The following is a 23,795-nucleotide window of genomic DNA, read 5'->3' as shown; positions in this document are numbered from 1 at the left end:
ATATGCAGTGTGTCCTGGGCCCCAACAGTTGTCAAAACTGTTATAAAGCGCTTTAAAGCAGTAGTGTAGATCCCCAGTTGGGCCCCAATAGTGGTCAATACCATTATAAACCATGTTAAAGCAGTAATATAGATCCTGCCTTGGACTACAGTAGTGTAAGGCTTATTGCTCGAGTTCTACCAGACTGATTTTGCTCATTTTTGCTTTAAACTGAAGCTTGAGCTGAAAACTGAAAGAAGTTCGAAGCTTGAGCTTTAATAGCAATTAATTTTCTCTGTGCCTAAGAGGCAGGGCAGCCCCTCCACCAGCGGTATGACAGACAGTCCTGCTTGGCCAGTCAGTATGGTGTGAAGGCGGGCCACTGGGCGCAACCGTGTGGTTGGGCTGTTGCTGCTAGCGGGGGGGGGGGGGAAGAGGATGGAGGCAGCCAATCATGCAAGGGATGGGGTGGGGCCATGCTGCATGGACATTTCGGAGGGGGATTCACTACGTATGAGCCACATTTGCATTATTCATGAGCCCCTCTGTGGTGCAGCGACTGAGGGGCAAAAAGCCGGAAAGGAACAAGATTACTAGTGCCCATGGCGACAGGGGCTTTACACTAGTAATAATAATAATATATAATGTATAAACACAGTTTCACATTCATTCTCTATTTGTTTTTGTTTGTTTCAGATGTCAGTGTTCAACTTCTTTTCATGGACCAGATTGCCAGCAGACTAGACGTAGTTTCCATGGAAATGGCTATGCCTGGTTCCGTCCCATCAGGCCTTGCTTTGAGAGTTCCCTCTCCCTCGAGTTCATTACTGATGTTCCAGATGGGCTTCTGCTGTACAATGGTCCTTTGTCAGATTCGGGACCTGGGAATCCAGAAAACTTCATTGCCATAGGTACTTTTATTTATGTTGAACAGCACATTACCAGCTTCAACACAAAAGTCGGTGGGGAAGATCATTGTGATGGTCTAAGTGATATTGCTCATCTGTTTATGGACCAAGAAAATAAATGCTAAAAAGCATACGACAGCACAGACATAAGGAAAAGCAATAGTGTAATAATTGACGCACACAATTGAGCATGTTTGAAGTATGACTGCTTTCTGGATGTTGGTGTGGATGTATTTTCGTAATTTCATGTTCCGTGAACTTTTTGTTGTTGATTATAACACTTTTTTTGGTCTATTAGTCTTTGTTCTATTACAGTGTGCATTAAGTGGGAGTAGATTACAAAGAAAAGTCTGTGAAGTTCTGTTTGGTATCCTGATGAGTTGTGTGCTTTTATAGTAACAACGCATAACATTACGGTTCATTTCATCTGACCCCGCTAAGCGTTGCCTTGGGTGTCCTGCCTTGGTGGTTGCCTGTAGAACAGGCAAAATATATCTGGGGGAGTTTGGGTGGTGATCTTTTCCTTATTCATTGCCTTTTCATTTCCAGTTTGGCCGACTGTTAGGTTCATGCAGCATTTTCGGCCTTGACGGTGCCCATTCTAGGCTTTTCTTCTAGTTTTCATAACCATTGTTTCACATTAACAGGGTTGTAAGCCCTGGCTACTGGTGGTTGGCTAGGGTCCGCGGGTGTGCCGTGCCCATGTAATCCCTTGTGGGATTACTCCTTGTGTGATTGTCGTTGTTGTTGTATTTGTATCCTGCCAATCCCAAATACTGGGACTCAACTCAGCTTTACAAAATTAAAACATATAAAATTAAAACATAGAAGCCAGTTTCTGGCTGGACATCAGGAAAAACTTCCTGACTGTTAGAGCAGTATGACAATGGAACCAACTTTTGAAAGACAAATTGCAGTCTAGGTAGCATTGGAGGTAAGTGTTGTGAGGGAGGAAAGGACTAGGGGTGTGGGGGAAGGCCACATTTGCTGACAACCCCCTAAAAAATATCACCCCTCATTGCTGGATTTAGGCTTTAAAAGCTTCAATGCAGTGTAGGGAGGGTTAAGTGCAGGGCGGGGCGAACCCTCTCCTCTCCACCACCTCTCTAATACTCTGCCCCTTCTTAAAAAATTGCCCCTCCCTTGCTACAATCAAGCTTATTAAAACCCTCCATTGGTGCCAACAGGTGCTTTTTCAAACCCTGATCATAGCGGGGGTGGCCCTTAAACGGTGAGACTTTAAATGGTGCTTTTAATCTATTTGTTTTGATGACTGTTTTAACCAGGTTTATTTTCATCTTGTTGTTATTCCTGTTAGCCGCCTTGAATTCCTTTTTGGGGTAGGGTGCATATAGGGTGATTGATTTATAACTCAATCAATCAATCGTGGGTCTAAATCTGACTTCACCACTTTCTTCCTTGTTAAATCTTAGAACTTTCCGACAGCATTCCGGTGCTGAAAATAAACCACGGTTTAGGCGCCGTGGAACTGCGTTTGTCTAGCTATGTGAATGTTACGGACAGAAGATGGCATCGGCTCGAAATCAGGAGCAGCAGGCAGGTCAGTTACACCTACCGCATGCAGCAATTGAAATGGAGGTTGCACTGGGAAGCATACAAAGTGAAGGAAGGTGTGTGCAATTCCTTAGAACAACCTAATTGATGCATGCAGGCTTGATGTGCGTCGTGAACCTCCAGAGCATAATTATTTTTAATAAATTTCCATTTATATCCTACTCTGCTTCTAAGAAACGCAACGTAGTGTGCATGATTCTCTCCTCTCCGTTTTATTCTCACAACAACTTAAACACACACACACACACACACACACACACACACACAGAGCAGTCTAAGGTCAATCAGTGAGTTTCATGAGTCAGTGGGGGATATGAACCTGAGTCCACCCCCAGTCCCAGTTCAACATTTTTAACAACTACACCACACTGGCTTTCTAAGTAGAGCAGTGTAAATGTACTCCACAAAAATGGCATGTGCTTAATTATGAATGGTTGCTTATGTCCCCCAGCGCACTCTCCGCTAACTTTTATTTCCAAACAGTCCAACGTTGCACGTGGGAATTCTTTGCCTCATGGTTATTTTAATTAGTGCTGAGTCGAATCGTGCCCCGATTTCGGGATTTTTCTCTCTCTCCCTGCGAAAGAGAGCGAGGCACTGTTTTTTTCTGCCTCTTTTGCAGGGAGGGGGGAAATTTCAAAGAATTTTCTCCTTGGGGAGGGGAACAACATTTCCACATACCTTTTAAAAGTATAGCTGTTGTTTAGGGGGTCTTCTTTCTATTTTTAATTTTTTAAAACAACAGCAACAACACCCCTGGCACTTGGTGGAGCCTGGCAGTTTTTCATGAATGCCTATTGGAGACCATGTGACCTCACACTCTCCAATAGGCATTCAGGAAGAACTCCTAGGCTCCTGCAAGTGCTGTTTTTTTTTTAAAAAAATAAAATATTAAAAAAATAATAGAAAGAAGATTCCCCCAAAACTTCCTACACTTAAAATGGTATGTAGAAACCCTGTCCTCCTCCCCAAGGAGAAAATTCTCCAAAATTCTCGCCTCTCACAGCCTCTTTCGGAGTTTTCGTTTTCCCACCTACCCTCCCAGGAAATACCGAAAATGGAATAATCGAAATTTTCAGCATATCACTAGCTTTAATGGCTTTCCTTGTTTTGGCACAGGACGTTCGATTCACTTTGGACCATTGCAAAGCTGCAATTGTGTCGGAGATCGAAGGAGTAGGAAAATGGCTCTCTACTGACGACCGGACAAACTGTGAGGTGGTGGCTTTTGTCCCACAAGCAAGGAGGTATCATTTAAATAACCTTCCAGGTTTTTTTAAATATTATTTTAATATGTAAATATCTGCCAAGATGAAAGCAGCCATTGGTGAAATCCTTTCTAAGAACTCTTTCTCCTTCTCTTTCTCCTTCTAATCCTTCAGCCGCCTTATCGTATGCAGAATTAGCCTTCATTAAACCCATTGAGTTCTGCATCGTATCAAGCTACTCAGCTGTAATCCTACGCATACTTACTTGGCAGTGAGTTCCGTTGAAGAAAGTGGGACTTAATTCTTAGTAGGGATGTTGCCAGCGTTCGAGGAGAGGTGCTTTTAAAAACCCAAACCGCTCTCTGAATACCCAGCAGCAAGAACGGGATGAACCACAGCCCTGATTTGGGGCACAGCGAACAGGGATATATTTCCCCCAATCCTGTGGGCCTTGGCTGCTTCCTCCTGCCCCTTAACTCCCCCATGGACTTACCTTGGGGCAGGGGATAGGCATGGGCAGTTGCAGCAGCACCTTAAATACTTTCTTGCTTGGGAGCATTTGAGTGGGACCCCAAGCTGCATTCTCCCCAGCCGGAAAATGACGCTGCGCACGCCCTTCCTGTGGAAGTGAAAAGCGCCCCCCTCTGTGAGAATGTCACTTCACGGCAGGGGAGGATGTGATTTGGAGTCTCAGGTGCATCCCGCCTGGTAAAAAGACTGATCTCTTCCGGCAGCCCAATCCAGTGGGATTTTAGGATGTTTCTAGAATGTTTTTAGGATGTTTTAACAATGTATATTATGTTTTAATTCAGGTTTATGTATTTTATATTTACTGCTGTTCCCCGCCTCGATCAAAATGGAGAGGCGGGAAATAAATATATTATTATTATTATTATTATTATTATTATTATTATTATTATTATAAGACTTTGGGACTGTCTCGGTTTCTGCCTTTGATTGCCCAAAGGTAGTTTTCTTTGTCTTAAAGCCGGAGGGAACGGAGGTGGCACCTGCAGGTATTTCTTGAACTCCTTTGAGGGATTTCATTGTACCGTATAAACAGTATCAGTCATACATATTAACTAATGTTCTAATCAATCAGTTGTGCCTGATAGGATCAATGTAGCTCTTTCCTGTTGCTCACTTTGGTGAAGAATTCGAGTGGGGAAGTGGCCTTGAGCTACTGTTGACTTCAGTTGTGAGCAGTTTTTGATTTATTTAATTTAATTTAATTACTACATTTACTTATTATTACATAATACTGTATTATTACATTTACTTATTGTCATATTGAATGTGACCTACTGAGGGGTTTTATTACATTCAGCGGTATATAAATCTCACAAATAAATAAATAAATACGTTTATATCTTGCCTTTTCCCCTCTTGCAAGGAACGCAAGGTGGGTCACGTACTCTTTCTCCTCTCCACTTTACTCTCACATCAACCCTGTGAGGTAGGTTAGGATTGCCTGAGTTCTCTTAAAGCCTTCTGCTTCAATGATACCAATGAATTAGGCTGCAGTCTTACACACCAAGAGTGGACAACTTTGGGGGACCCAGGGCCATGCCCCTGTTGCGCACTGCTGAATTTTGGTTAATTATGATAGTAGCCTAAAAAAAGCAAAATTTAGCTTTAAAACTAAATGTTTTAAAACCATTGTTGCTGTTTGCTGCCAAAATTCGGTGGCAAACCATCAAATTTGTTTTACTGCTACCGTGGCAAATTCAGGAGTGGTGGAACCACACTTAAGGCCGGGGGGGGGGGCACATGGAACGTACTGGCCACGTGTTGCCCACCCCTGCTAAACACACTGACCTGGGAGTAGGTCCCAGTAAATTCCATGAGACTTGCTTCCTAGTAAATCTGTATAGGAATTTTTTTTAGTGGACTTCTAACGTCAAACAATTATGAATTAACTCCACTCCTTTTCAGTGGGAGATTTCGTTTATCCGCTCTGTGCAGTTCACCAGGTATTTTGTAGCATAATTATACTAACATTCATCTCTTATTTAGCACCTCTGTGTTTTGAAGGTACTTGAATATGAACCAGGTTCTTCAGTTGGGTGGAGTCAAAGAATCGATTCCGTATTCGTACCCCCAGTTGCAACAGAAACATTTTAATGGCTGCATTCGCAGTCTCACTTTGGACACTCAGGTAAGTGACACTTGTTGAAATACCAAATAGGTTCGTACCAATATTTCAATTAGGGTTTACATTTTTTTTTAAAAGAAACCGTTTTAAAGGGAAGCACGTTAGTTGGGATTTGCACAGAATTTGAAAGGGTGGAGGATTTGTGCAGTATTATATATTTAAGGGAATTGCGTGACATTTTTACCTGGGCCTGGCTATGAAATCTATATTTTTTAGAAGCTAAAGTTACATCTGGCATCCAGGACGCCAGGGAATTGATCAGCCATCATGCTGAAAACGAGTAACGGTTATGCTTTCCTGCCAACGTGGAAAACCATACGTCTATTTTAAAGCTCCCTGCTCCTTTGTTTTTGACAGCCAGCCTTGATCTGCTCTTCTTTTTGTCTTTCGTTTAAAGGTGTATGACCTTGAATCTCCAGCGGAGTCCCTGGACAGCTCTCCTGGCTGTGCCTTGACAGATGGCAGCTGTGAGGAGACGGGCTCCTCTCCGTGCGGGGTTCACGGGCAGTGCCATGGCGAGTGGAGCTCATTTACCTGCCACTGCTTGCCGGGTTACTATGGCTCCAAATGCGACAAAGGTGAAGTTGGCATCGTTGGGAGAGTGCGGTGATATATTCTACCGAGGCACTTCTTAAAGAGGCAGGCCTGAAAAGGAATATTTCGAGGAGGGTTTGCCTGCTCTGTTATGTCAGGCAGAAACTGCAGAGGGCTCTGGGCTTTGCTTGGCCATTAATCAAGGTCAAAGGAGCAGGAGCAACTCCCAGGGTTTTGTACTTTCTCCAGTTTCCCCCCCCCCCCAGTCCTTCCCTTTTCATGCAGAGTAATTCACCGTATCACTTTTACTGTGGTTAGGCGCTGTGACTGTCCACCATTAACCATGGTTAAGACAAAACCGGGCATGTCCCAAACCTAGATTTTGAAACCTGGTTAAGAAACATACTCTATTTACTGCTGTGTGCTCTCTGTCTCCCTCTCCTTCGGGGGAAAGCTCTTGTGCAGCAGTCATGTTGCTGCACTTGGTGAGCTGTAGGAACTTTTACTCTTCACAGTGAGCAGGCTAGTGCCTAATTACAAGCCTGTACTTAAAGTATATGGCTGATGGAGTCTCTTAGTTGTATGCTTCAATAGCGTGTTGTGTGCGTTTGTTTCCAGGCCCAGTTCCAAATGCTGCTTTTGACCTATAAAGCTCTTGGTACCTGATGGAATGCCTCTTTCCATATATACCTGCCTGTAGTTTGAGATCATACACAGAAGCCCCTTATTTTGAGGCTTGGAGGGTAAAAAAAGAGGGCTTTTTCAGTGATGGCCCCCAGCTCTGGAATGTTTTTCCAAGGGAAGGTTGCCTGGTGCCAGACCAAGACTTTCCAGTTCTCCCACGCTTTAAAAACTTCTAAAGTATGTTTTTTAATATATTAGTGTTCTTGAGTTTTATTATTTTAGTCTTCCCACAATACACGATATTGTATTTTACTCTGCCTTGATTAGTTTTATATTCTAGGTAAAGGCAAGAATGAAGTATTGTATTGTAAAACACCTAGAGAAATTTATTTTAGGAGTCATTAAATTCATTCATTCATTAATAAAAAATAAATTGTGTGTGGAAAGGTATGTGTGTGTACGTCTGTTTAAATAATCACTTTTCTTTCCCCAATTTTCTTAGTTGCTGAAGAATACTCTTTTCGGCCAGGGAGCCATATTCGCTATCAGCTCCCTTTCGCCATACCTGCCCGGAGAACCCTGGCAGAGGCCACGATAAGGATGCGAGAACCCAACGGTATCATCATGAGCATGTCTTCCCGGAACAAGGATGAACACATCACCCTGCAGGTGAATGAGAAGTGACGGTCAAATGTCAGTTTCAAGTTAATTCCATTCTGACCCAGTGAGGCATAGACAAAAATAGGTCTCCCTCTCTTCCTGATGCCACGTATTCATCTGTATTGCTTAGAATTTGCCTGGGCATTTAATCCCTATCATACCCTTCCATTGTATTTCTGAACAGTGTGACTAATGGTAAAGCATGAGTTTATAGACACTGCCCAGAAGTACCATAGAGTCCTTGTCTTCCAAACCTGTGTAGGTGAGAACCCAGCTGCCATTTTTGATGCTGTCATTTTTGATTTTTTTTTGCAGCAGCAGCTGCAGCCAGACAGGTGGACTTCCACCTCATGCAGCCTGGTTTATGCTAGATTTTCTTATTCCCACGAACACAATCACATCGAGGAAACGGATAGAGTGAACTGGCCCTCGGTCGTTGGGACTTACTGATTATTCTGACGTGCTCCTTGCATTGATCTTGGGGAGTGTAGTCCTGTGTAACATGTGCTTCAGATTTATGTCTCGTTAATGGAATAATTTGGATGGATTCCTCTCCGTGTTCCACACAGTTCAGCGATGGCTTGAAGAAGTAGGGCAAGGCTTTTGAAGCATTTTTGAATAATTTCTAATAGCTATTTTGACATCAGATTTACACACAAAATATAAATCAACCTGAGCAGGAAGAGGACTTCACGAAAAGTGGGGCCATGGCTCCGTGACAGAGCATGTGCTTTGCATGCAGAAGGTCCTCGGTTCGATCACCAGCATTGACAAGGTTCAATTTAATTAACTCTGTGATTCTCCCAGTCAATCAGGCTGAGAGAACCTGGGATCTTGTGGGTCCCTGGTCGACAGCTGGCTGGCCACTGTGTGAACAGAATGCTGGACTAGATGGACCCTTGGTCTGATCCAGCAGGGCTCTTCTCATGTTTTTATCTGATGAGGGTGGAGTTAAAACTTCCAGGTAGGGCTTGGGAAGAATCCTGCTGGAAACCCCGAAAGAACGGCTGCCAGTCAGTGTTGACAACACTGGGCCAGTTGGAATGAGGAACTGATTTAGTATAAAGCAGCTTCTGATGTTCCAGTTAGGAGTCATAGCTTAACTTGAGGAGTTGTTCCCCCTTCCTTGCTCTTTTCTTTTGCATTAGCCATTGCCCTATGAGGAGAGACTGAAAGAACTGGGCATGTTTAGCCTTGGGAAGAGAAGATTGTGGGGAGACGTGATAGCACTCTTCAAGTACTTGAAAGGTTGTCACACAGAGGAGGGCCAGGATCTTTTCTTGATCATCCCAGAGTGCAGGGCACAGAATAATGGGCCCAAGTTACAGGAAGCCAGATTCTGGCTGGTCATCAGGAAAAACTTCCTGACTGTTAGAGCAGTATGACAATGGAACCAATGGCCTAGGGAGTTTGTGGGCTCTCCCACACTAGAAACATTCAAGAGGCAGCTGGACAACCATTTGTCAAGGATGCTTTAATGTGGATTCCTGCATTGAGCAGGGGATTGGACTTGATGGCCTTGAAGGGCCCTTCCAACTTTACTATTCTATGACTCTGTGTACCAGTGCCTTATTGTATTAGCCTTCAAAAATGATTGAGATTGGTCTCTGTGTTTCTACAAGGTGGTGCAAGGGTTCTTAACAGTGTCCTACAACCTGGGAGACGGACCGGTTGCTGTTAGCCTTCCCTCCTACCAAGTTGATAATGGAGAATGGCACCGCGTTTCCTTGGAGAGGAATGAGAATGAGTTCATTCTTCGCCTGGATGAAGGAGGTGGGAAGAGAGAAATCCTGAAGGCGGCAGGTGTCTACAAAGAGATTGTTATGGATCCCAGCAGCTTGGTGGTTGGCAACACATACCCCGTCAATCAAAGCCACAGTTTCCAAGGTAAAGAGAATGTTCCACCAAATCATTATCTCGGATAACTGTCCATCACAGAGCCTTAGCGCTTAAAAGAGTCATGAGCTGGCATTTGAGCACTATTCACAATGTTTGTGTATTAGTGCTTTGCCTCCGTTGCTTCTGCTTTGTTATTTCTGAATGGCTGCATATGGCAAATTTAACATAACGAAAAGCACAGAGAGGAGACATCTAGGTATTCGGCCCACCCTCGCTTTTAATTACTCTAACTTTTCTCGTATAAATCTCAGCCAGTTGTGACATCCTGTAAAGGGGTAATGGTGGTATTTTGACCCTGTTTCTTTTGCCTTTGGGCCCCAGTAGAAGGCGGCCACTGGAATTCATTCAAAATGGAATTCATTCAACACCCCTAGCATGGCGGGCAGGCAGCGGACTGACATAAGTGCCTGACTTGCTAACATGCATGTTTGTGATCTCAGCTCATATGGGTGAAGAACCCATAATATCCTTAAAATCCAGTCTATCTGTCTGTGTCCCAACACACTGTCCATCTCTCTAGTGTCTGCTGACTCTAGAACTTTAGCAAAACTTCAGAACAAATGTCCTCAAAGTCCGGGGCAGGGCTTGGAGTGTGGGGAAGAAGGATTACAAACCTATTTCTGAACTTCTCTGGCTTTGGCCCATTGTTAAACATAACCCATCCTCAGCCTTGCAGTGCTGCGACATCTGTTTCAAAAATAGTCCTTGATCAAGCGCTTTCCAAATCAAGCCTGTTTTTGCATTTTGCCTTAGGATGCATGAAGGATGTCAGATTCAATAACTACGGGCTACCTCTAGATCCTTCCCCAAAGGAGCTGGTATTGAGTGCCCAAGGAGTGAGAAAAGGCTGCCTTTCCGAAGCTTGCAAGAGCAACCCATGCAACCAGCAGTTTATATGTATTGACTTGTGGATGATGCATGAGTGCAGGTACAGTTATTTTGTTCCATAAAATCATAGGCTAGGTATCAATTCACCTGTCCAATGCTTGTGCGTAATGGGGAGGGAAAGGATTAAAGCTTGATCAGGGGTCTGGAAACAAAGCCCTATGAAGAGAGACTGAAACAACTGGGCATGTTTAGCCTGGAGAAAAGAAGATTGAGGGGAGACATGATAGCACTTTTCAAATACTTGAAAGGTTGTCACACAGAGGAGGGCCAGGATCTTTTCTTGATCATCCCAGAGTGCAGGGCACAGAATAACGGGCTGAAGTTAAAGGAAGCCAGATTCCAGCTGGACATCAGGAAAAACTTCCTGACAGTTAAAGCAGTACAACAATGGAACCAGTTACCTAGGGAGGTTGTGGGCTCTCCCACACTAGAGGCCTTCAAGAGGCAGCTGGACAACCATCTGTCAGGGATGCTTTAAGGTGGATTCCTGCAGGGGGTTGGACTCGATGGCTTTATAGGCCCCTTCCAACTCTAATATTCTATGATTCTACTCCCCACACTAGGGCCCTGATTTAGATCTAGCCCTCTATACCTTATCTAGAGTAAAAATTCCTTTACGTCCTTTTACAGTAAAGCAGCTACATCTTTAAAGTAATGTCTCCTTTGGCCCACAGAAGTTGTGCAGGCCTGTCTCAGGGATTGATTTTCATTAACTTCAGTGGGGTGGTTCGCTTATCTGTTTTCAGGATGTGTTCATTAATCTTTGAGTCTCGCTTTTAAAACTAGGCTGGTCTTACTTATTTATGACATTTTTATACTGCTCAATAGCTGAGGCTCTCTGGACAGTCAGTCCACAATTAAAGCCATAAAATACAGCAAGTCAGAACATAATATAAAGCTGTGAAAGTTTTTTAAAAAAACCCACCCCAGGTAAAACCAAAATAAGTTAGAGGCCAGGGAAAACCTGTGTGAAAATCCGCTGCAGCCCAGAGATGGAGCAGGCATGTTCCATAGACAATTCAAGCCATCTTTTGCAGCCTCCTGATCATCTCACTTATGTATTGCATACATGTCATCTGTGTCCAACAGTAGGGCCAGATATTGTATCTCAATGCCATACAGACTGCATGTATGGATTAATTTTTGTGAACCGCCCAGAGAGCTTTGGCTATTGGGCGGTATAAAAATGTAATAAATAAATAAATAAATAGGTGTTTTCAGGAGGCTTTAAAGGATGTTCCATTTTTTGCCTTCCAAACTGCATGAGGGAGGGTTTTTCAGATGGTGGGTGCTGCTGCAGAGAGGACGTGTGGGTAGGTGATACACTGTCCACTGATGAAGCATTTGATGAAGTCGTCTCGTTTATAAAAGCTTCTGTCACAGTATCTCCACTAGTCTTCAAAGAGCCATGAGATTCTGCTGGAACGCAGTTCGACGAACTGGATCTATTCCAGGAATCCAGCCTCCTTAGCTCCTGAGGAGCGTCGGCGAGCAAATTGCATTACTTTGGAACTGACGCTTGGTGAAGCTAAATGGGGGACATAAAATCCATTTGGATTGTGGTGCCCCGGAGCTTTGCACGAGCCAACGACATTTAGGTTAATGCCTGCTCATTTCATTTGCATTTGTGTCTTTCAGCTGCCCTCCAGGACACATGTTGGTGGAGAACGCCACAGGCCGGCACTGCCTTTACACGGCATGTGCTCAGAGACCCTGTAACTTCGGCACATGCATCTCTCAGTCTGCAAGCAAGTTCCGATGCCACTGCCCTGATGGCTACTCCGGCCGCAACTGTGAGATCACTCTGGCCATCTTCCACAAGGATGCTGGGCTTAGCTTCAGCTCCATGTTTGCCATCTGCATTTGCTTTTTGGCCCTGCTAGGTAGTTACGGAAACTACGTATTGTACTACCTTTGGTGACAAATCATGACCATCCTCCATTGTCGTCCTGTCGGAGTACTCCCCGTGTGTCAGCTTGCCGTGAAGACTCCAACCGGTTGATGCCCTCACTGCTTTGTCCTTCATTGCATCAAACCAAGACATTTCTCCTTCCCATTGTTGATCCATCTACACTTCATCTGTCGTTTTCAGCTTTGGTTTTCTGTTTTGTTTCATATTCCACGGCTGAGCATAGGTTCAGAAGGGGCAAGTGGAGTGTGGAGCAGGAAGGGTGAAATGACGGTCAAGGAGGCTGCAGTCATTTGCCTCCAACTCATGGAGTTATAACGATGATAGAGGGATGGGCAGGGCCAGCATGCTGGTCTCTGCTCTCCGTCATCGCAGGTTTCATCTGAATGTTTGAATAGAGCTTCTATTTTTACATTTTTGAATTCCTGTTGCATGAATATGTTTGCCATGCAAACATGGGACAGCAGGTATTAGTAACTACATCAGAATTACTTTTCAGAATGGTAGGAATCTCTGCTCTTTAGGTAAACTGAGAGTTTGTAAGCAGTTGGTGTTTCTGCTCTCAGTCTTTTAGGCATGATGGGTTTATGAGGCCATATTGTGCTGTAGTTGGGCTTGGGGGAGAACTATAACCCCATGTTTTCCACAGCCCAACCTTTATACTTCAATAAGGAGCAGAAAAGATGTGCTTGGACCAAAGTTAAATGCTGTTCATGGCTACTGAAAGCTTAGTAGGCTGTTTTCTGAGAAAGTTTTTTATGACCGTGCAGTGTATGTTTCGGTTGAGTCTGATGCACATGAAAGTTGGCTTCTAGATGTAACACTTGGCATCCAGTAGTGCTTTTTGACAGGCAGTATCACAGGAGCAGATCCTCTGAGAGTTGTGTCTTCAGAATACAAGAATGAAAGGGTCTTGGAAGGCACAGAGCTGCATCCAACATTACACTTTTTCAAAGGGATTTCTTCATCATCCGAATAGAGCTTCTCTTTTGTGCCAGGCACAGTGAAATGTGAAGCCAAAACACATCCCTTGGGGACATGGTCGGGTCATCTCAATGTTCTTCGAGCCGTGATGAGGCCCTTCTTGGACATGTGGCCTTGTCTAAAGGACACATCTGCCAGCTGATTTTAGAAACCTTGATTGACGTTGCTGCTACGGGTGGTGAAAATGTATCGCATTAAGTTATATCAAATTGCTAAGCAAGACGTTTTATTCAGAATATTTCTTTTGCGTGTTTGTGTATCTTAGAACCAGATGTTCTATTAAAATATTTTGAGGAAAGGCTGAGTCATATGGTTGTACCAGTGGGATACAGCTTAGAATATAGGATATTTCAACCAGTTATTTCAATCTTGCAGTCTGAGCCCATGCCTGTGTACTCAAAAGACGTCCCAGCGAGTCCAATAAGTGTGCATAAGATTGCAGCCTTCGGTGTATTTTACTTCTACTGTTATTTCTACCACTGACTATAGAGCAAGGATGGTTAAGTTAATTATTACATTTATATCCCACCCTTCCTTGAAGGGTTGGCTTACATGGCTCCTCATTCCAATTTTATCCTCCTAACATCTTCAGGAGGTAAGTTAGGCTGAGGGATGCATAGTGGGGATTTGGCCCCGGGTGTCGAGAAGGGATGTAACTCAGTGGCAGAGCACCTGCTTCACCTGCAGAAGATCCAAAGTTCAATCCCCATCTTCTCCAGGTAAGGTTGGAAAATCTCCTGTCTGAAACCCTGGGGAGCCGTTACCAGTCAGTGTTGACAATATTGGGCTAAATAGACCAATGGTCTGGCTCAGGTTAAGGCAGCTTCCTATGTTCCTGAGTCCTAGCCTAACATTGTAACCCAGACTACCCAGGTCTCCAGATGTTCTGGACCACAACTCCCGTCAGCATAGGAATGATGGGAGCTGTAGTGCAAAACGTCCAGAGGGTACCAGGTTGGGGGAAGCTTTAATTGCTGCACCCCATTGAGTCTGGACTGGCAACCTAACGCTGCAATTTTGGGTCTTTTGGAGTACTATTGAACTCTGGGACTTACTTCTGAGTAAATTCCGCTACACACAATTGCAGTCTTCGAAACCCAGCATTTTGATTGGACCTATACCATGTGTTAACTATGGATCACTGCCTACGGCAAGGTAGAACAGCTTCATCTGTTTATGAATGTAAGTTTTGTGAAAATGTTTTAAGAGGGCTAATTTTCTGTTGATTTCATTGATAATATTAAGACTTTGCCAGAAAGAACTGTTGAGTGATTTTTTTTAAAGTAACCCCTGAGAGCTAAAATAGATCAGACACCATTCATGCCATTTGAAATTGTATGAATGTCTGATCCGGGACAGTGTGTCCATCTGTCCACTTGGGGAGCCTGGCAGAGGGGGCAAGTAGCAGGTTTAATCTTTTCTTCCCACCTGAGGTCCTGATCTGAATCGGGGGCCCACATCTGGCATGATCAAGACCTTCCCTTTTAATGCAAGTGGCAGACACAAGTCCCTTGATCCCAATCAGGAGTGCAATAGGGGGCAAAGGGTTAGTGCCCCCCCCCCGGCACCTCTCACCAGGATCAGGGCCACCCGTGTCAAATGTTTACTTTTCAAAGGCTCCGTGAACGATATCTCAGTTAGTTTGCCCCTGAGAGAACATGCTGCCCTGAGCGTTGCCCTTCAGTTTTCTTTATCGTAGTGGACACTTGACTGTTGTCTTCATGTAAACCTCAATTCAAATATATTGCAGAACTTAAAAGTTAAGAATAACAAACAAACCCTGTGCCTGAATTATTTTTCTAATAAAATTTGTAATGCACAACTCTCTTCTCCTTTGTATAAGGTCATGGTCTTCCCTTCTGTTCTTTTTCATAGCTTGACTGTTCCTCATGATATTTCCCATTTTGTGGAGTGAACTGAAAGTGTGTTTTGTGCTTCGGGTTTATCTCACGCCAACATTAATTTTATATCCTGCCCGTCAATTGACACACTTAGCTACAAAAATCAATGTTTACAGTACATAGGAGATTATTTTGAGAATAGTTTTGATCAGAAGAAAATGGACAGGTGAATCCCCCTCTGCTGTGGGCAGTTTGGTGGCTTACAGTGGCCACAGTTGGGCTAGCCATTGCAGGTTTTGATGCTGATAGCAGATGCTACTCATGGTAGCAAGCAAATATAGCAAATATCAGGTGACGCTTGGGGTGACATTTGTCAGTGGGGAGAAATGGAGTTGATTCCTAACAGCTTGATACAAAGTGCAGCCCTACTTGAGACAGGCAGCCAATGTTTGGGCTGGTAAATTCTGACCCACACAGGGAAAGGGCTGTGGCTCAGCAGAAGAGCTCATGCTTTGCATGCAAAAAGTTCCAGGTACAACCTGTGACATCTCCAAGGAGGGCTGGCCTGGGGAAGACCCTCTCTGAAACCCTGGAGAGTCGCTGCCAGTCAGTGTAGGTACTAGTGAGCTAGATGGACCATTGGTCTGACTTAGTAGAAGCTGGTTTTCTGAGTTCCAGGTTTATGTGGCCTTCTCCCACCATCACACACCTCAAAGAATGCATCATTCATTCATTCAGTTTATAATAATAATAATAATAATAATAATAATAATAATAATAATAATTTCTTACCTGCCTCTCCCTTTGGATCGAGGCGGGGAACATTAGAACAGGAATCAATACATCTTAAAAATTCTTGATTTTACATTGATCTGGATAGGCCTGCGGGAAAAGGCTAGTCTTTAAAGCTGCCTTAAAATCACACAGAGTTAATTTTACGAATCTCCTCCGGCAGGCCATTCCACAATCTGGAGGCGACAGAAGAAAAGGTCCTCTGGGAAACTGATGTCAGTGTAGTTTTAGCTGACTGAAGTAAGTTCACCCCAGAGGACCTGAGTGTGCGGGGCGGACTATATGGGAGAAGGCGATACCACAGGTAACCTGGACCCAAACCATTTAGGGCTTTAAAGGTAATGACCAACACTTTGTACTTTGCCCGGAAACTAATTGGCAGCCAGTGGAGTGATTTTAATGTTGGGGTAATATGCTCACCCCTAGATGTACTGGTGACCAACCTGGCTGCCATATTTTGAACTAGTTGAAGTTTATCAGACACCCTATAGCTAAACCTTTCAGGCCGACATACATAATAAAAACAAATACAATAAAACCAAGGAGGAAACACATTAAAATAATTTCTGAAAAAGACATCAATATTAAAGCTAAATTTTTATTTATTTATTTATTTATTACATTTTTCTATCACCCAATAGCCGAAGCTCTCTGGGCGGTTCACAAAAATGTGGGAAAGGATTTTAAAAGGCAGTTTTGAACATATTAAAACTAAAGTAGCATTTTTTTTAAAAAAAGGTTGGAAAATAATAATAAAAAAGCCACCTCCAAAAAGGACTGTTGGGCACTCCAGGAAGATATTCAATTGTGTGGAGGTCTTTTACATGATTTTTCCCTCCCTAGAGGATGAACAATCACAAGGAGGGGGACATGGCTTTCCAGGAGTAACTGGCTCACACATTCATGGAGGTAAAGGGTGAACAAAGGCCGTTGTAAATGTACAAACTGGATTTACTCTCTTCTCCGCCTGATTCTGTTGGAGATGGCTTTTACGGAGTTGCTGCAATGTCATTCATTTCTCTTCCCTCCCTGGTCTCATTCGTATTGTTTTATCATCTGGGTAGCACTTCTAGATGGTAAAGTGCTTTTCCATCTCCACGTCATTCATCCCGTGACAAAACATATGAGATAGTCCCTTACTATTCCTATTTTACCTAGGTGGATTTGAGGGGTGTGAACTAACAGGCTCAGACACAGCTAGTAAGTCTATATGTAGCTGGCTTGTTCTTAAACCCAGCCCATACTGGCCTTTAAGTATGCAATCCTACATATACGTAGTTAGTTGAAGTGCCGTTGATTGCATGGGACTTCTTTTTCAAATACCCTATTTCCTTGATTCTAAGATGCACTTTTCCCCCCATATAAACATCTCTAAAAATGGGGTGCGTCTTAGAATCGCGGGTGTGTCTTAGGTTTTTTTTTCTGTTGGTGGCACTGAAATTAGTGTGCATCTTACAATTGACGGCGTCTTACAATCAAAGAAATACGGTAAGTGCTCTTAGGATGGCAACTCAATGGGGGGGTGCTTAGCCACCATAACCTCTGGATTTTACTCAACCTCTCATTCATTGTCATAGTGAGGCTGCTGTTCTGATGTCAATGGGGCTGGTTTTTAGTCACACCCAGTCAGAACAGCAAAGGAGCTATCCAAGGTGCTGAACCCCACCCCCAAAATGGCTTCAACATCTTGGATAGCTCCTTTAGAGTTCTGACTGAAACCCTGAGCGGATTTATAACCCCACTGACATCAGAGCCACCAGCATCCACTCCTAAACCGAAAGAAGAGCTTACATTACTGCTAAAAGTAGCCACACTTATTGGATTGTCTACTTAAAAGGTCTGAATCTCTGTGTTGGTGGAATCCCATTGGCTTTGGTAGAATTACAAAGGCAGTGCCAATTTGAGAGCAGACATTTGGGCCTGTTAGCGTGAGGATAAAGCAGCCTCTGAAAAGGGGTGAATGAGTTCTCTTAGGGCCGACGCAAACGTCACACGCACCACGTGAACTCAGCCCTGGCTTTCCAAGGTGATGTGGCAGCCAGGCATCAGTGTTATTACACGTGTGGCAATATTCCAACATTGGAAGTCACCACTCTTGAGGTTCTCCTGCATTTTAATTGTGGCATTTGGGCATGGTTTCTAAATGTCTCTCTGCTTCTGCCCAACTCTTCATCCAGTTCTGCTTAGCGGTGTTTTCCTGTGGACTCGGTGGAAGAGCCACAAAAGCGTGAACGGAGGAGTCTACCATGTCACCACCTGTCATGACGACTTGGAGGACATCCGAGAGAACATCCTCAACTATAACGAGGAGGGGGGAGGAGAGCAGGATCAAGTAAGTCTCTCTCTCTCTCTCTCTCTCTCTCTCCATGTCATGATCTGGTGCATGTGGGAGGGTAGCTGGACATCTTAGATCAAGCAGAGAAAAATCTGTTCCCTGGTTTGCTTTGATCTTACCACCATATTTTTTTCCAGTGATGCTTGACTTTGTATTTCCTTATACAGAAAGGATACAAATCTCTAAAAAGCCTGGTGTCTCCACTCCTGGTTTGTTTGGATGACCAGTTCCTAGCATCCCTGACCATTGGCCATGGTGGCTGGGGCTGCTGGGAATTGAAGTCCAGAACAGTGTCCACCAACTTGGATGGCTTTAAAAGGCAGTTCGATAAATTCCTGGAGGAGAAAGCTATCAATGGCTGCTAGTCCTGATGGCTATGTGCTACCTCCAGTATCAGAGGCAGTACGTCTGTGTACATCAGTTGTTGGGGAACATGGGTGGGAGGGTGCCGTTGCACCAGTGTTCTGCTTGTGGGTTCCTTGTCAACAGCTGGTTGGTCACTGTGTGAACAGAGTGCTGCACTAGATGAAAATTTGGTCTGATCCAGCACCAGGTTTTGACTGGCTTTAAGGGTTAGAACTCAAGAACACATCGTTCAAGGCTGAAGATTCTTTGCTATAATCAGTATTTAGTTAGTTTGAAGTATTTTTTAGGGCACAATCCTGAGCCCCTGATGATGGGAAGCCCCTGGACTCAGTAGCTTCCGATCATCAAGTGCGGGCTGGGCAGAGCAGCGGAGGTGATCTTTGTCAGTAACCAGTAGAAACAACTACTTACAGAAAAGTATTACCAGAAAGTAATTCGGCATTTGTTTTTAACATGCCTCTTAGCACTATTTTTACCTGCCAATTAACCGTATTGCAACTGTGACCAGACAGATTCTACAGCTATTCTAGGTTTTGCATTTTGTGAGGAGATAACTGCGTTCTATATACAGCTAACCATGAGATTTTTAAATTGTTAAATGATCTACTTCTGCAGTTCAGAAAAACCCTAACTCACCACTATGTTTTAGCAATGGGTGCATGACTTGACATTTACTCTTGCCCCAGCTCACAGGTTATTGCAACGTTCTGCGGACATTATCGCTGTGCAATGTGGCAACCTTAATATTGCCCCAATTTAGAGTGCAATCCTAAGCATGTTTACATAGGGGTGGAAGTTCTACAACTCCAAGCATGGCTGGCTGGGGGGAATGGTGGAAGTTGTAGGACTTTTTTCTGCCTAAATAGGCATAGGGTTGTGCCCTATTTTAAACCAGGGTCATTTCAACAAAACTCATTAGGTCTGCTTCAGCGAAAATGCAGTTTGTATCAGCCTTGTAAAAATGGCCAATGGCCAAGTTGACTGTGAATGCTTGGAGTTGTAGTCCAAGACATCTCAAGGATATCAGAGAGTTACACTAGAAAGTTGTCTGCTCACCAACAGGAACGTCGGTACATCCATAAATGCTTTCATTTTGAAATATATATACTCGAATGCTACACCGATTTTAATTTTACGCATAGACTTTCCTACTAGTTGAATGCAGGTATCGTCCCACTTGTAAAAAGTCAAAGGTTTTGGTGAATTTTTGTGAACATGCCTTAAACACTTAAAGGGATATTTATCTTCAAGGTGGCACCTAGAGAGCTAAGTATACAAATCCTATTAGTGTTTAATAAGATTAACTCCCTCTGCAAATTGTAAGGGGAAAATAGGTTTACCCATGCAGGAAATACGTTGAGTTTGTCTGACACAGGTTGGGCACTTTGTCCTTAACACAAAGAGAGAGAATAATCTCAGGGTGCTGTACACAAATTTATCGTAGGAAACCTGACGCATTTCAACCTCTTACTTTTTGTTAGGCCTTCTTCAAGGGTCTCTGACAATAGTTATAAAAATATATATGAATGAGACAACACAGAACTAAAAAAAATTACAATAAGAAAAGCACATTGCAAGCACGACCTATGCATACATGTAAACATATGTGCAGGCCATGATTGCAATGTGCTTTTTTAATTATATATTTTTTCGTTCTGTATTGTCTCGTTCATATTTTTTTTTAAAGAATTGTTCCAGGCGGCAACCCGAAGTGAGCACCACAAACATGGCTGACAAACAGGGATTCAAAGCCAGACTTTGATGCCCACAGCCTGGATAGACAAATCTGCCCATTTCGCTATCTTCCCCATTCAATTTTCAGTTGTTTCAAATTCTTTTTGCCTTGTTTTATGAAGACATTGGCAAACTTCGGTAAGTTGTTTATTTATTTATTAAATTTATATACCGCTGTGGCGTTACACCTCACAAGTCAATTCCAAATGTATGTCTGCAGTTTGTAAGTGTGTGGTTTGTAGAATGTTGGCCTGAGTGGGCGGAGTTAGAATGTCTTGGGAGGGGGGAGGAGTGATATATAAGGGAAGGACTCAGGGGATGGAGAGTTCTTTCCAGGGAGACTTGTTAGGGACTCTTAGAGTCTCTGTATTTATGGTACTTAAGTTCTGGGAAATTTGAGAGTCAGTGTAGTGAGTGGTGTCTTTAGAGTGTGGTGTGCACGTAGTGGAAGTATATTAATCAATACTGATAATAAAGAAAGTTCAAGAGTGATTGTGTGAGAAAAAGGAAAGCGTGAATGTGAGAGTGACCGGATTGTATGGAAGGTTTCAAAAAGGTTTTTAAATGTTGTTATTTGAAACAAAGCATATGAACTTTTAAAAATAAATTTTGATTGTTTGTTTTAAAACTACCACAAAAATCCCACGTGTCTGTTTGGCATTTATCATCTTAAGTTTACACATTCAGCACCCACTCTGACAATCATTCACCTAAGCAGATATAACTCACAGCGCATTATTATATATATTAAAATTCCTTCTCCATTTTTAACCCCTTTCTCCACATAGTTTGGAGGAAGGTGGGCTTTATCCCTTGCCTCAGGCGTATCAAGTGGTGGTGCTTGGCTTGAGCAGGGAGTAGCCTCGGCTGGGTCTGGTGTTCAGAGCCTGTGTCGCCCCATAAGAAGTGGTGGCAGACGGGAGGTCTGGTGTTCAGAGCCTGTGTCGTGGCAACCGCCCCATAGCCGAAGCTCTCTGGGTGGTTTACAAAAGTTATTGTCCCAAAATGAAAAGAATTATACTCTCAGCCGTCTCTAATCTCAGTCCCTGGCCCATGGTCACAGTGTCCGAATGCTCTTCAGCTCTCTGGTTCTAGGGCAAAACTGTCACTTGGAGCTGAATGTTCTTCTAGCAAGCTCCCCGCCACCCGCTCTTTCTCTAGCTGCCAGGGCCTCTTGGGGGCCCTTAGTCCCTGGGCCAAGGGATGTTCTTAGTCCCTGGGCCAAGGGATGTTCTTAGTCCCTGGGCCAAGGGATGTTCTTCTAGCAAGCTCCCCGCCACCCGCTCTTTCTCTAGCTGCCAGGGCCTCTTGGGGGCCCTTAGTCCCTGGGCCAAGGGATGTTCTTAGTCCCTGGGCCAAGGGATGTTCTTAGTCTCTGGGCCAAGGGATGTTCTTCTAGCAAGCTCCCCGCCACCCGCTCTTTCTCTAGCTGCCAGGGCCTCTTGGGGGCCCTTAGTCCCTGGGCCAAGGGATGGGGCCAGTGTGTGCGTACCTTCAGCCCTGGAGTCCCTGGGGAACTGGCAGTGGTTGGCACAACAAATAATAAAAAAAAATTGCAAGCCCAGGGAAACTCATCTACACGATGTATTTTGACGGGAGGAAGGGAGAGCGCACATACAAGCACCGGCTGGGCCCATGCCACTGTTCAGTGCAACAGAAATGGAAACGAGAAGTCCTTGCCCGGAGGAACTTAACAATCTGATTTTGGAGAGAAAGCAACAGAGGGAGGCGAACCAAGCCGGAGAGAGAGAGAGAGAGAGAGAGAGAGGCAACGGCAACAGTGTGCAGGTGGAGTCCTGTACCATTGGGCTCTGTAGTGTGGCAGATCAGGCAAACAGTCCGCATTTGCATCACTTTGCCCCGCTAAACCATTAGGAGATTCTGTAATTAGATGCCTCCAAGAGAATTCTAGATTAAAATATGGGATTCCTAAAGCCAGGGCCATGCAGCTTGGCCTCTGGATACGAGAGCAATAAAATGTGGCTTGTCTCTGAGCCTTCCCAGATGGGAAACAGAAGTGCTGAGCAATTCATCATTGATGATTAGCTCATTATTGCTCTTAGTGACAGGGAAAGAATCCCAGACAGTAGGTGTCTGTTTTTTGCGCTTGGGGTGGTGAGGGGGTCAGTGCCCATATTAGCATCCTGTCAATGCCCATATCAGATTTACACTGATTAGGGTTGGCCTGACACCCCCAGAACCGTAAATAGAAAAATAAAGCAATTAGGCTGATCATAAAACCGGGAATGCAATCAGATAAGGTAACGAGGAACTTCTCAAATTGTAAATGTGAGAGATAACATTTTGAGAACCTGCAATCACAGGGGGATGGCATCAGAGAAATAATTGTGTGTCCGTGCAATCCTATGCACTTGGATCGATAGCGGCCACCGGGCAGGAAGCATTCATGACTGTGTAAATCCAGAGGCCGAACGTTAAGGCCACCTTTCGTGGCGGATTTTGTGAGTTAACTCCTTAACCCAGCACCCGTTTCTTCCCTCAGGATGCTTACAACATGGCCGAGCTCCAGATGTCCCTTCAAACCAGCCCAGCCTACTCCCTGTACAAGAACAGGGGGAAACGGATGGAGAGGCACAGCCCTTTGAGCGGCGAGTTCACCGCCAGTCCGAAGGAGCCGCAGGAAGCAGGAAGAGGCTCCTCCTTGTCGAGCATCGATTTTGGGTGCTACCTTTCAGGTGTGGTTCGAAACATGGACCAGCAGCACCAGGCCCTTCCCTGCGATTCGTTGCAAGTGTTTTACACCGAAGGGGAGTGTTCCGAGGCCAGCAGCCTGAGTTCTCTTGGCTCCTGCGGATGGGATGAAGACGCCCCCTACGGGGACATGAAAGACTGGGGACCAAAGTTCGAAAAACTCAGTGAACTCTATTCGCACGCAGAGCCTGAGGATTTTTAGGTGACTCCACCTGTCTTTGCGTCGAGCTTTGGAAGGATTCTTGATTGGGGGGGGGGGGTAAAGGTACTTTTCACATACTTTTGATAAAGTCGACCCCCTCCTGACAAGTTCAAAGGCAGAACCGTGTGTGTGTGTGTGTGGGTGGCCAAGAAAGGGCTTTCCCTTTGGGTTCAGAAAAGCAAGGAGACAATCCAAAATGGGGACAAAAAAAAAAGGATTAAAAACTGGTTGCTTAGACTTGTCTTTCGAAGGCAAGGAAAGAAAGGTCAGGATGAAACTGGACTTTAAGTCAGCTTAAGGATCATTGCAGAAAGATAAAAATGTAAGGAAAACACTTCTGTGTTGCTTCTAACAGATGCCTTTCCCCCCGGGACTGCGTGCGCTCTTGGAAGCAATGGGAAACCATTTGCCCCTTTGCAAGGGCTTACAACCATGACCTGTGTCTTCTGTGTTGCTCCTGCGAGACGTTGGGGGAAAAAATAGTTGTGTA

At 44.3% G+C, this 23,795-nt stretch overlaps 1 protein-coding gene across 1 annotated transcript in view; it reads left to right on the top strand.

Annotated features, from left to right (window-relative positions):
* The window catches only part of LOC134408916 (neural-cadherin-like), a 92,012-nt gene extending 68,707 nt beyond the window's left edge, over positions 1-23,305 (top strand). The window contains exons 23-33 of the mRNA XM_063141428.1: positions 676-890; positions 2,321-2,448; positions 3,582-3,709; positions 5,705-5,828; positions 6,223-6,403; positions 7,486-7,652; positions 9,266-9,530; positions 10,296-10,470; positions 12,069-12,313; positions 18,134-18,288; positions 22,895-23,305. Of these exons, the coding sequence (XP_062997498.1) occupies positions 676-890; positions 2,321-2,448; positions 3,582-3,709; positions 5,705-5,828; positions 6,223-6,403; positions 7,486-7,652; positions 9,266-9,530; positions 10,296-10,470; positions 12,069-12,313; positions 18,134-18,288; positions 22,895-23,305 (2,194 nt within the window). The remainder of the gene's footprint in view (positions 1-675; positions 891-2,320; positions 2,449-3,581; positions 3,710-5,704; positions 5,829-6,222; positions 6,404-7,485; positions 7,653-9,265; positions 9,531-10,295; positions 10,471-12,068; positions 12,314-18,133; positions 18,289-22,894) is intronic.
* Positions 23,306-23,795: the final 490 nt, after the last annotated feature.

Source organism: Elgaria multicarinata, chromosome 14 (assembly GCF_023053635.1).
Source record: "Elgaria multicarinata webbii isolate HBS135686 ecotype San Diego chromosome 14, rElgMul1.1.pri, whole genome shotgun sequence".
In the NCBI taxonomy this organism is placed as follows: domain Eukaryota; kingdom Metazoa; phylum Chordata; class Lepidosauria; order Squamata; family Anguidae; genus Elgaria; species Elgaria multicarinata.
This window is presented reverse-complemented; position numbering and strand designations above follow the sequence as displayed.